General features: G+C 36.4%; 1 protein-coding gene across 1 annotated transcript in view; it reads right to left on the bottom strand.

Moving 5' to 3' along the window:
* The window catches only part of Cfap54 (cilia and flagella associated protein 54), a 263,007-nt gene that overhangs the window by 200,099 nt on the left and 50,020 nt on the right, over positions 1–12,888 (bottom strand). The window contains exons 17-20 of the mRNA XM_042693361.1: positions 10,831–10,959; positions 10,350–10,476; positions 7,916–8,002; positions 7,692–7,813 (exon numbers count right to left, since the gene is read on the bottom strand). Of these exons, the coding sequence (XP_042549295.1) occupies positions 7,692–7,813; positions 7,916–8,002; positions 10,350–10,476; positions 10,831–10,959 (465 nt within the window). The remainder of the gene's footprint in view (positions 1–7,691; positions 7,814–7,915; positions 8,003–10,349; positions 10,477–10,830; positions 10,960–12,888) is intronic.

Here is a 12,888-nt window from a genome sequence, read left to right as displayed (position 1 = left end):
GGGTTCAATAACTAGTATCAAAAAAAGATCAACTATATTTCTAAAAAAGTAAGTGGTGATAAATAAATTTCCTAATATTTAGCATACAGGAATTAATTGACTAATGATAGTTAAAATAATAATAAAATAGTATTTTAGTCTAATAATCCTAGTTAAACTATCTGTGTTTTTTCACTTTTCTATTTGAACTTTTTTTTTTTTTTGGTCTGGGGCTTAACTCAGGAGTCTCATTTACACTCAGCTTGTTTGTTCACAGCCAGTACTCTTGAGCCATGCTTCCAGCTAGGTATTTTGTTGGTTAACTAGAGATAAAATCTTGCAGCCTTTTTTTTTTTTTTTTTGCTAGGGCAGGCTTCAAATCATAGTCCTCCGAATGTCTGCCTTCCTGAGTACCCAGGGATATAAGCATGAGCCACCAGCACCCAACTATTTGAACATTTTTAACATCTATTACTAATTGTTTTTATTCTTTTCCCCAAAAAATATTGAAGCTAGGTCTAAAACAAAGATCAGAATTACCTTCTTCTTATTATATTTTATTGAAAATAGTTAACATCAAAGAATAAAGTCATTAGTTGTAATTAAAAATATCTGTAATGATTTTTAAATTCTACTTATTTTGTACTAGGAGATATTGGAAAATATTCCCACATTTTCAGGTCAATAATCTCAATGGTTTGCAAGAACAATTGTTCCTTTGTTCAGGAAGCAATATCTTATAACCTCTTAGAGCCAATATGCCATATGTATTTAGACCCTAAGCTAACTTATATACACATGATAGGTGTGCAGAGTAATTGTGAATCCTGAAATGAATCAGTCAAAAAGTTCAGCCAATAAATCTTAATGTAAAGAGATTCTACATTACCTCACAAAAGAAATAAATTCTGAGGGCTCTTCCAATGCTGATTTGTGCTGCAATGTGCCACAAAAACCAAGAACCAAAGTATTTCTCTGCTTATAGTTTGCACTAAAGAAAATGAAACCTGCCTGTCTTCAGAAGTTACCCAATGCTTATAAGGACAAGTTGACATTAAATATACTTGACACAGGCCTGACACTACAGTGCAGCAAAACACTAATGAAAGATGTAATGCAATCTTGAAGGCATGATTAAGACATATGTAAACAAGTAGCACAGGACTGGAATATTCACTACTTATTGAGTTGACCTCACTGTTCTGGGTTTTCAACATGATGCTATACATCAGAAGAAGATAAAAGTAGATTAAGTCATCTCCAAGAACCCTAGGACAGAATATTGTTGAAGATAACATATTAAATGTTTAAGATAAATCTAAGAGAAAACATAGGAAGAAATGTTTATTCTCATAAAGAGAATATAAAGCAGGTGCCAGTGGCTTATCACATAATCCTTGCTACTTAGGAAGCTGAGATTTGAAGGCTTGAGGTTTTAAATCCTGCCTTACAGAAAAGTCCTGGAGACTCCATCTCCAATTAATCAGCAAAATGAAAGACTGAAAGTATAGTTCTAGTGGTAGAGCACCAGTCACGAGCAAGGAAACCTTGAAGGTGTAAAGCAAAACACAGAGTAATTATGGTGCTGCTGCTGATGGCTAACATTTGATGGCTAACATTTATTGGCTGTTTATTCTATATCAAAAGTGAAGCATTTTATATAAATCGTTTTACAGATGATGAAATTAAAACCTTACGAGAGTACAAATAACTTGACTCAAGACCAATAGTTACAGAAATACCACAACTCTAATCCAAGTCCCTTTACCACCATGTTATCTTAATAAAAAGCTAAGTTTAAAAAAAAAATAGAAGAGGGGCTGGGAAGTTGGTTCAGTGGTAGAGTGTTTGCTTTACATGTATGAGGCCCTGGGTTCAGTTCCTCAGTACCACATAAGCAGAAAAAAGCCAGAAGTAGTGCTGTGGTTCAAGTGGTAGGGCGCTAGCCTTGAGCTGAAGAGCTGAGGGACAGTGCTCAGGCCTCGACCAAAAAAAAAAAAAAATATATATATATATATATATATATGCATGCATATACATATATATATATATGAGTAACCTAGATGAAGTTTGCAATACAACTAAACAACATCTGAAAAGAAAAAATATGCTAAAATCCTCTGTTAGTATTTGAAACTTGAAAGTGATCATTTGACCTCAGAGAAGGAGGTCAGAATCAGAAAGGCTTTGTTCTATCATGATATCACAGAGAACAAATATTTAAGAGCTGAAACAATCTGTGAAAAAAGAGAATTCCTATATATTTCCCTCAAAAGTAAATAGGATTGATGACTGAAATGATATGAAAAAGAAAAAATAATTAAACACTGTTAACAAAGTTAATATAATGTTTTTAGGGGATTCCAAGATGCAAATTCAGAAAATATTAAAGTCAGAAGTTATTAGAATATCTGGTAGCTCTATTGTTAGTTCTGGTTTCAAAATGGGACTATGTAATTATTAAAAATAATCTATTAAACTGTAATGTTCTTTTGCTTATAGTTGAAGTACAATTACCAGAATGTGGAATTGTTAAAATCATCTCTGCTGTAAATTCACTTAAGTTCTAACAAATAGGAGAAAATGATGGAACAATTGGATTTCTTTTTTTAATAAGTTTTTTATTGTGAAAATACTGTACAGAGGGGTTACAATCACATGAGCAAGGTAATGAGTACCTTTCTTATCAAGCATTGTTACCTCCTCCTTTGTTTTTCCCCTACCATCCCTTCCCTCCCATCTCCACAACTATATTCCTCCCCACTCCCCTACCCCCATCCCCCACCCTCCACCTAAATTGTAAAGTTCATTTTTTGACATAGCGTCTTGTACATCTCATTGTTGCAATGGGTCAACCTGTATCCCTATTTAAACAATTTATTTTTTCCCTTCCACTCCCCAAATTTGACCAACATCAAATACAGTGAAAATAAAGGTTATACCATGGGGGAGGATATACAAAGCAACAAAAAAATCACGTGGTACCCTATAACTACATTAGAAATAATAGCAAGAAAGAAAGAAACACTTGTGTCCTTATCTTGGGGTTCATTTCGCTTAACATCATCTTATCTGACCTTTTCGTCTTGTCTCAGACATATACTAGTTATTGCAAATAAGGGAAACCATGGGACCTATGTTTCTTTGCGCCTGACTTACTTCACTTAATATATTTTTTTCCAAGGAACAATTGGATTTCTTTGCAATAGAAACAACTGGAAAGCCAGGTCTGCACCAAAGCAGCCCCAGAGGAGCAGAACATAATTATCACAATATGATCAAGATTCAGGCACTGGAATGAATAAATTGCCAAATTTTCACTCATTAAAAAACACAAAGAAATTTCTTTCCCCAGATTCCTTTTCATTTTCAATTGGAGTACACAGACTAAAGTTTTATTCTTTTCATCTCTGCACTGTAGATTCAGGTTCCCCTAGAGGAGCAATCAATAGGCTTCCCTGGCATCACTGCTGTCCTCTTGAGGACAAGTCCCACACTCATTATATCTAATGGAGAAGAAGAAATTACCCTTCCCCCCAAAATGGCATCTGAAAGGTGAAATGGATATTGGGCAGAAAACAAGGGCACTGAGCACTACCTTGGAAACCCTTAGCACTTGCGTAGAAGGGTGCTTTTGCCTCTTTCCAGGGAGAAATGGCATCTCAAAAGATGCTGAGTGTTGTACTCTGCAAAGATGCAGATGCTGATGTATTCCCCAGTTGACTAAAGTCTTGACATAAAGCCACATAATTACTGCTCTACTTGATCAGAAGTCAGTGAATCCAGTATGAATTTCTAGGTGCACTTCCCTAAAGTTGGTAGATGGTATAATGTATAAAAATTGACCTTCCAGAGGTCAAATAAGGAGGGAAAATGGAGAAAAATAAAACCTGCCTGTCAAGAAAAATAGCCAGTCATTTATCTGATTTGGAAAGCTAATGAGTCATTATCAAAAGGTTTGTCCCTCATCTGTGGCACCAAGTTGGTTCACTTTTAATTGATTCAAAATAAACCAGACACCTGATGAGATTATCTGGATCCACAGGGGCAGGAAGGTTTTGAAAAACTAAAACAGGCTATAAATTATTTAAGAGTTCAGAGGAGACCCAAGTTTTTCATACCTTTTTATGGTATCTAGCGACACATCAACTATTGATATGGGGACAATTTTGTTACAAGATCATGATAATGTAAAACATTGTGTAATATACCCCAGCAGAAAATGATTGTCAAGGGAAAGAAACTTATTTGTCTTCTTTAAAGAAGAAAAGTTTGGCAATTACTTGAGCCATAATATCGCTGTTTAGTAGAGTACCCTGAGGACTGATCATCAAGCCTTAACATTTAGATAAAAACTACCCCTGAGGAGCAGAGGTGACTAGCAGAAGATTACAGGACCTCAAAAATAAATATTCAACATGATCTCAGTTGGTAAAAATTCTTGTGGAGGATTACCATAAAATCAGACTCTAAATGTATCTCATGAGTCTATCCTGACAGGACATTATACTCATAACTTTTTCTCAAGTTCAAATAGTTTCACTTAAGAACCAAGGAAGAGAAATGTGCTGGCAACTTGAGATCTCCCATATCCCCAGAATGCTCCTCTCTCTCAGTAGGAAGAAGGTAAAAGCACAACAAGGGAATGGCATATTGTGGCAGTAGGAAGATCAGAATGAGTCATAATAAAACAAAGGAGAAAACTCCAGAGCTTTTACTCTCTTCAGGCTACAAAAACCTATGTGATTAGTCCTGAGAGCAACATTTCTAAAAAGAAAGATAAAGTTTATTTTCCTGGAAACAAAACTGAAGTACCAAATGCTTTCTAAACAAATGGCCACAAAAATATCTGCTGAGAAAAATGGATCTAAGCACATCAACAAAGATCAGAGGAAACTTGGCCTTGTCAACACTTATCCAATACTGCCATCAGACCTAACACAAGTACAGTACTTTCAGGACAGACTTCTCTACCTTGAACAATAAAACCATCTTTCCATCCAAAACTCTGAGACTAGGATAAAAGGCTTGTTAGGACTTTGTTTCTACCTTCCCACAGGTCTCATATATTACCATCCTATCTCCCACCCACCTTTGCATCCAAGCCCAGCAAGCTGAATGATCCACTATGACTGAATGAGCACACTATGACTTTTGTTCCCTTAGCAAGTTCTCTCTGCCTAGAATGCTTTTCTTCTTTGCCCTCCTCTATGTCTGGCTAGTCAGTACTCTTGCAGTTTTCAACTTTAGTTTGCTACTGTGCATCTTTCAATACTCAGCTTCTCCCAAGCTGTAGGTATTTCCCTAGATGTTTTGCACTGCTGACTTAGGTACTCCTCTGCTAAATTCTACTGGTACGTTTGCAGTTAAAGTACCTGTGAAACTCACCCATGGTTACCTACTTACTTATTTATGCTTCCACAGACTGGATTTATCTATGAGTAAACCCAGGGACACAAAGAGAAGGTAGGGACCACAAGGGCAGGCCCACAAAGAAGAAGCAATCAATAAATATTTGTTGAATATGTAAAGGACTTTGATTTTTATCCCCTGCACTTAAAATACTATCAGTCACATAAGGAATTTTTCAACAAATACTTACTGAGTGGTTCTTAGTCACTAAAAATTATCTTTAGATGATAAACTGATAGACAGATAACTAGAAAGACATGTATGGGAAAACTTGAATTTCAAGATTCTACTTGTTCATTTCAAATACTTACCTTCTAGCTCTCTCAGACCTTCATTTTCTGGTCCTTGACTTGATCTTAATCTCATGAAGATATTTAGTCTCTTAATAATTCTACACCAAATTTGCTCTCTCATATGGTACTTTACTTTTTTTGTCAGTCATGAGGCTTGAACTCTGGGCCTGGGCACTGACCCTCAGCTCAAAGTGAGCACTCTACCACTTGAGCCACAGTGCTACTACCGGTTTTTCTGGTGGTTTATTGGAGACAAGAGTCTAACTGACTTTCCTGCCCAGGCTGGTTTTGAACTGTGATCCTCAGATCTCAGCCTCCTGAGTAGCTAGGATTACAGTATGAGCCACTGGTACCCAGCAGGACTTTACTTTTTTTTAACCTCTCTTTCTCCACCTCTCCTTCTCCTTCTCCCTCTCATCTTTAGTATTTCTTTCTTTGTTCCAGATGTTTACCTATAGCAGACTAACATGCTAAATTTTGTCTTAAACCCCTTTAACTCTGTATCCTCCTCCTCCTATCTTTGATCTTTTTTCCTTCTCCTAACAGCCGAATTATTTGCAACATTATTCTCTGTTCAAATTATTTGCAACATTATTCTGTCTTCAGTTTGTAACTGGAATGTGCCTCAAAGGCCTATGTGTGAAAGGCTTAGTCAGCACTAAGCCTACCAGCATGTGGAGAAACCTTTACCAGAGAGAAACTAGTAGAGAGAAGTTAGGTCATTGCAAACATGCATTTGAAGAGGATACTGAAACCCAAACAGCTCTTTTGTGTATACCATTCTCTCCCTTTTCCCTATCCCTACTCTTCCTCTCTTTTCCTATCCATCATGAGGGGAACAGGCTTCCTAACACCACAGTACTGTATTGGCTTGCCACAGGCCCAAAAGCAACAGGGCCAAGTAAACCTCTGAAACTACAAATCAAAATAAACTTTTCCTCCCTTCAAGTCAGTTTACTCAAGTATGCTGTCACAGCAATGGAAAGCTGAATAGTACAGTCAATGTAATCAAAACTTTACAGGCCATACAAGAGGTAAAGGGAAAGAAGATCCCATAGCTCAAAATGTGATTGACTTGGGGAAGTTAACATAAAATCAACATACCCAAAAGAGGAAAGAATAATTTCCAGACTAGAGTGATATCAACAAGGGCTAGGGACATAGCTCAATGGCAGACAATGTGCTTAACATACGCAAGGTCCTGATTCAATCCCTGGCACACAAACACAAATTAGCCACATTATCTATCTGAGAAAGCCTGAAGGCTTTAAGCATTCTAATTCCAAAGAGAGAAATGCAAGAGGCCAGCACAGCATTATTCCAATACTATAATTCCCCTGCTTATAACTGCTTCTGATTTTATTTGGTTCCCATGTAAGTTGTCCCTAGGGAAATATAATCTCTTATTTCAGGATAGTTCAGGACTAGAGATGTAGATTAGTACTCTTCGCAGGCTGAACTTAATATAACAAACCCGAAAATTCACAATAGAATATAACAACAAAGTGTTTTGACACTACTGAAGTTTGAACACAGAACCTCATGCTTGCTAAGTAGTTACTCTACCACTTAAGATAAACTCCCAGCCATTTCTCCTTTAGGCATATTTCAGGAAGGGTCTCGCACTGTTTTCTGGGGGAAGGGCTCAGACCTGGAAACAACTATCTTTGGCTTCCCACGTTGCTGAGATTACAGATGCATACCACCAACTTATCTTATTACTTATTGAAACAGGTTTTCTTAACTTTTAGCCTAGGTTGGTCTCAAATTGAAATATTCCCCATATCCATCTCCTGGTTGCTAGAATTATAGGCCTGAGCTACTACACCAAGCCTATTTTTTTTAAAACAGAGAGAAACAAAGCATGCATTTATGGACATGTCAAAATGAAACTGCTTTGCACAACAAATGGATGCTAATAATAAAATGCAGGAAAAAGAAAAACAAAGCACTCATTATAACAGAAGTTGTATGCCATAACTAAAAGAAGAAATTAAATACTGTTACCATCAAGATGTTCAATGCAGATGTAGATATTACATTATTCTCAAATAGTAAAAGGGCCTTCTGCATTAAGTAGACTGCTTTGGAAAGCTTATTCATTTTTATTTTGTTCATTACACTTTCTTCTGCAAAGGCAAACAGTTATGTTACCAAAATGACAAAATAAAACTATCATTCAAATCTTTGTGGTAAGAGAGAGAAATACAATACAATACAATTTTAATTACCTGTAAAACAATCAGGGTTTCTAGACTTTTTCATCTTTTCTGAAGCTTTGGTAGACATACTTTTGCTATCAGTTGGGATCTGAAAAACTGAAGAAAACTTTCACTACAATTAGGCTTTATATCCAAGACAGGAAATCATTTTAAACTTTAGTTATTATCTGTTTTTAAATGTATTGCTTCCTCTATCATATGTCATCTTATTCTTTATTAATAGTTAAAAGTTCAAATAGACTCCTTGTGATGCCATCCTACTTCAGATCCTCTTTCATTTGTCACAGTATGCCTCAGGACAGAAAATTTCCAAGTAATAAAAATATTTGATTTTTTATTTTATCTTGAGTAAAAATTACCTTGAAGGTAAATTTTTGTTCACTTCACCTTTTCTTAAATCATTGATGACAAGTCCTGATAGCAACTAGTTGTCAAAATTCCTCTCAGCCCTTCCTAGAGAAACTGTGCCACATCAGAGTCCCTGTGAAAGCTGAGGACAGCAGGGAGACTAGAGTCCCGTTCAAGACTCTCAGCTAAAACACGAATCGTTGCCACTTGTTGGCCATGAAGTATAGATGGACAGTGGTCTGGTTGGGAAAGGAGGAAAGCAAAGAATCTAAAGGTCTGCTGGAACCCAAAGATAAAAACTGGATCACTAATTCTCGATATCCAGGTCTGGTCCTCACCTCAAGAGACCTGGCCAATATTTTGGCTCTGTTCTAGGTGAATGTGCCTGTAGTAACTTTACAATAAAGCCATTTTAGTTATATTCTCACTTAGTCCAGTACACAGGAGTTACCTTGGGGCAGTAATTGATGAAAAATGGCAAAAGACCCCACTGAAAAATATAACATTTCTTTAATGGCAAAGGGTCAGGAAACTGATCTGCATGGGGACAGCAATGCAAAGCAGGAAATAATACATCATTCTTTCCCTAACAAGGGTATATAAATGGTCATCAATTGCTCCTGATTATTGTCATTGGCGATAAGAAGGAAGAAATTTCTAGGGAATTCTGAATGTCAGGCACAGATGACTCACTTTCTTACCATGATTATGGACAAGCAGTTATCATAAAGTTGTAGAATAAGAATGACACACTCAGTATTTAGGGAACTTCAGTTTGAGAGTAACCTTCTTAGTAAAGAAAGACAGGAGAAGCACAGTAATATCTACAATAGGGCTAAAGTTCAATAAAGCAGAGGAAAACATTAAAGATAGCCAGAGATACAGAAAGGAAATACTACCCTAATAATACTGTTTAAAATTGAACTCAAGTCTACCATCAATATCTTTAAGTGGATTCTGACTTTAAAAATAAACATTAACACAGCCATTAAAAGAATAAAACAATGTCATTTGCAGGGAAATGGATGGAACTAGTACAAATCACATTAACTGAGGTAAGATCAGAGAGACAAATGATGCGTGTGCTCTCTGATCTGTGGAAGTTAGATCTAAAATGAACTAGGATATGACAAATTATACAGGATTCTAGAATCTCACACACAGTGAAACCAAAAGAGGATACTCTTTTTAGGAGAGCAACACAAAGGCCCATTGCCAAAATGCCTCTTCATATTATACAAAATAATATACGTACTGAAACAAACTCCAAGATATGGAAACAAAGGACTTCTTTTTAGTTTTTGATAATTCTGTCTTCTTTACCTTATGGATGGTTTATTCACATGTATATCTTTGGGAGGGTCAGGGGAGGGCATAGAACTTTAAGGGGAAAACGGGTGAAAAGACAGGAGAAAGTGGTCCCAGGCCAGCCCTAAGCAATAAATCCAAGATCCTATCAGAAAAATAGCAATGCATAAGCTGGGTACTGGTGGCTCACACCTGTTATCCTAGCTACTCAGGAGACTGACATCTGAGGATCACAAGCCAGCCTAGGCAGGAAAGTCCATGAGACTCTTATCTGTAATTAACCACCAAAAAGCTAGAAGTAGAGCTATGACTCAAGTGGTAGAGTGCTAGCCTTGAGCAAAAGTGCTCAGGGATAGTTCAAGCCCCATGACTGGTAAACACACACACACACACACTGATAGAGCACCTGTCTAACAGGCATGAGGCTCCACATCCAAACCCCAGTATTGCCAATAAAGAAGAAAGAAAGAGAGGGGAGGAAAGAAAATTGGAAGGAAGGAAGGAAAGAAGGGAGGGAGGGAGGAAGGGAGGGAGGGAGGGAGGGAGGGAAGGAGGGAAAGGAAGGAAGGAAAGAAAGAAAGAAAGAAAGAAAGAAAGAGGAGGGAAGGAAGGAAGGTGTGAAAGAAAGAGAGAGGGAGGGAGACGTCTATTGGTACTAACCAGAGAAGAAAAAAGAAAACAAAATAATCAAATTTATCTGGAGAACACTCAGTCAACTAGAATACAACTACAAATTAAATTGAATCTATTTTTGAACAGTATAGTTCTTTGCTTTAAGGACTGTTACCGTGCAATTGGTCAAGAAGTGCAATGGCTATTCGGTGCTGAGCTTGAATGAGTTCCAGATGCAAATCCATCATGAAACTATTTTCTGAGATTGGTTTGTAAGTGTCTCCATCTGTATCATGGGAGCACTTTTGTCAGGAAGAGTTAAAGTAAAAATGAAAAGAAAAAGCATCAAAACACACTGAGAATAACTAAATCCTATCATCACATCAAGTTGTATCTTACTCAATTCCATTAAATTCTGCTCCCTTCTGAACCCTTTGTTATTGGCTCATACACCAATAAGTACACTCAGAATTCATTAATGACCTCTTCAGTGACAAATTCAAAGACACTATTCTTGAGATACTGCTAGGAAAATATATTTCTGCCCTATAAGAGGAAAACTGCTACAAAATCATGCTTTCCTTATCCATTTGCAAGTCATCCCTCTTACTACACAAGTAGAACTTCAACCTGATCCAAGATTTTCCCATTCTCACCTTGACATAGCAATGGTCAATTACTGATGATCCATTTGGCAAAGTAGTTAACATGAAATGTAAATTCATTCCATTAATTGTTTTATCAAGAAGTTCATAAGCATAAGACAACTGTTCCACAGGTGTTTTCTAAAATAGTTTCATAAACATAAAGGAATAAAAGAAAACTTAGGGAAAATCATATGCGACATTTCCAAACTCTTCTTAACAGCAGTTCAAAACTAAGTAGCAGAAACTTAAGTAATTTACCCAACGTTAACAGTGTAGGACATCTTAATAAATGTGTTTCTCTTTGACTAAACATTGAGTGCTATCAATGAAGATGAAAATAATATATTTCATCATTTTCTAAGTATAAATTAAACTTTTCACAAACATGTATATAATTTCAATTTATTGTTTTCAAAGTTCTGATCATACCTAGCATGGTAATAATACAAACTTACATTCCCAGTACTAGGGAGGTGGAGACAGGACAATCAGGAGTTTGAAACCAGCCTAAACTACACAGAGAGCACCAGACCAGCCTGACCTACAGAACAAGGCCTTGTCTCAAAAAGAATTTTTAAATATACAGCTTATATAATTCATCATTTTTGCATACTTAATTTTTTAAAATTATTTTATTTAAATCCCAAGTGATTTTTAAATATTTACAACTATTGAGTAGTTGTACAAAATCTCAGAACTAGAAGTGTAGATTTTATCTCTGTGTGGTGGCACATGTCTATAATTCAGCAACTGGGAGGCTGAAGCAGAAGGATTACAAGGCCTGCCTGTCATACAGAATGATTTTGAGATTAGTCTATCTCAAAAAAACAAAGGCTTGAGCTGAAACTCAGTGGTAGAGTGCCTGCTGGGGTAAGTCAGGATTATGAGCACAGAAGGATTCTAGATTTTTACATACAGAAAGAGAGTCAGTGAACAAAATAAGAAGTATCCATCACTATTAGAAGACATGAAGAAGCAAACCTGAAGAAAGCTGCCAATGACAATTGAATCTAGGAGGCAGTCGACAACCTCAAACACCTACTACATGGCAGCTGTTCAACTACAAGAGCTCACACAATGTGACTGGTAAATTCTTACCTCTCATCTGCCACTCCAGAATGAAAACTCTCATATTCTGCAATAGAATCCCTATGAATCCCCCTTCTTGGAAATACTAGCCACTTGGAGCCATAGGGAAATGAAATGCTGCAAATACAGTTCCAGATTGCCCCTATCATTCAAAGGTGACTGCAGAGATGGGTTGTAGTGATGCCAAGCTGACTCTAGTCCAAATCCTACCATAATTCATTCATCTCAGATTCATGTAACATTAACTGAGGCTATTCTGAAAAGATGTCACAGTTTATTTACTCATCTGCAGATAGACACTTAAGACACTATTACTAAATATGCTGTCAGGCATTATATATGTCTGTGAATAAAGATGAAGTTATTACTTACTTTATTGTTTTTATATCTTTTTTCTGGTTTTTTAAAATCATCTAAAACATAGAAAATGACGAAAAGAAGAATGACATATTCTTACATGGTTACAGACTAGATGGACTACTTTTAATCTTTAGGCATAACATTAATTGAGGGTCTTTGGATGATACACTTTACTAGATAAGTAAGCCTTCTATTTTGAAAGTTCAGGAGTCATTTTTCAAAGGATGGTCATGCCAGATGCTGGTGGCTAACATCTGCAATTCTAGCTACACAGGAGGGCTGAGCTATGAGAATCAAGATCCCAAGTTAGCTGGGGCAAAAAAGAGAAAAATCCATGAGACTCATCTCCAATTAACCATCAAAAAACTGGAAATGGAGCTGTGGCTCAACTGGTAAAGTGCTAGTTTTGAGCAAAAAAGCTCAGGAACAGTGTCCTCAGCCAGAGTTCAAGTCCTAGGAATGGTAAATAAATAAGTAAATAAATAAATAAAGTTGTTTAATCTTATCAAATCATTTAATTGTTTGTTTGTCTAGTGATTTGGTCATATCTTTTTACTTTTTTATCTGTTAATATTATATATTGCATTATAGATTTTTTCTAATGTGAAATCATCCTTA

Source organism: Dipodomys spectabilis, unplaced genomic scaffold (genome assembly GCF_019054845.1).
Source record: "Dipodomys spectabilis isolate Male_0828 unplaced genomic scaffold, ASM1905484v1 ptg000163l, whole genome shotgun sequence".
Lineage (NCBI taxonomy): Eukaryota > Metazoa > Chordata > Mammalia > Rodentia > Heteromyidae > Dipodomys > Dipodomys spectabilis.
The sequence above is the reverse complement of the archived record's forward strand: the minus strand, read 5'-3'. Positions and strand labels throughout refer to the sequence as shown.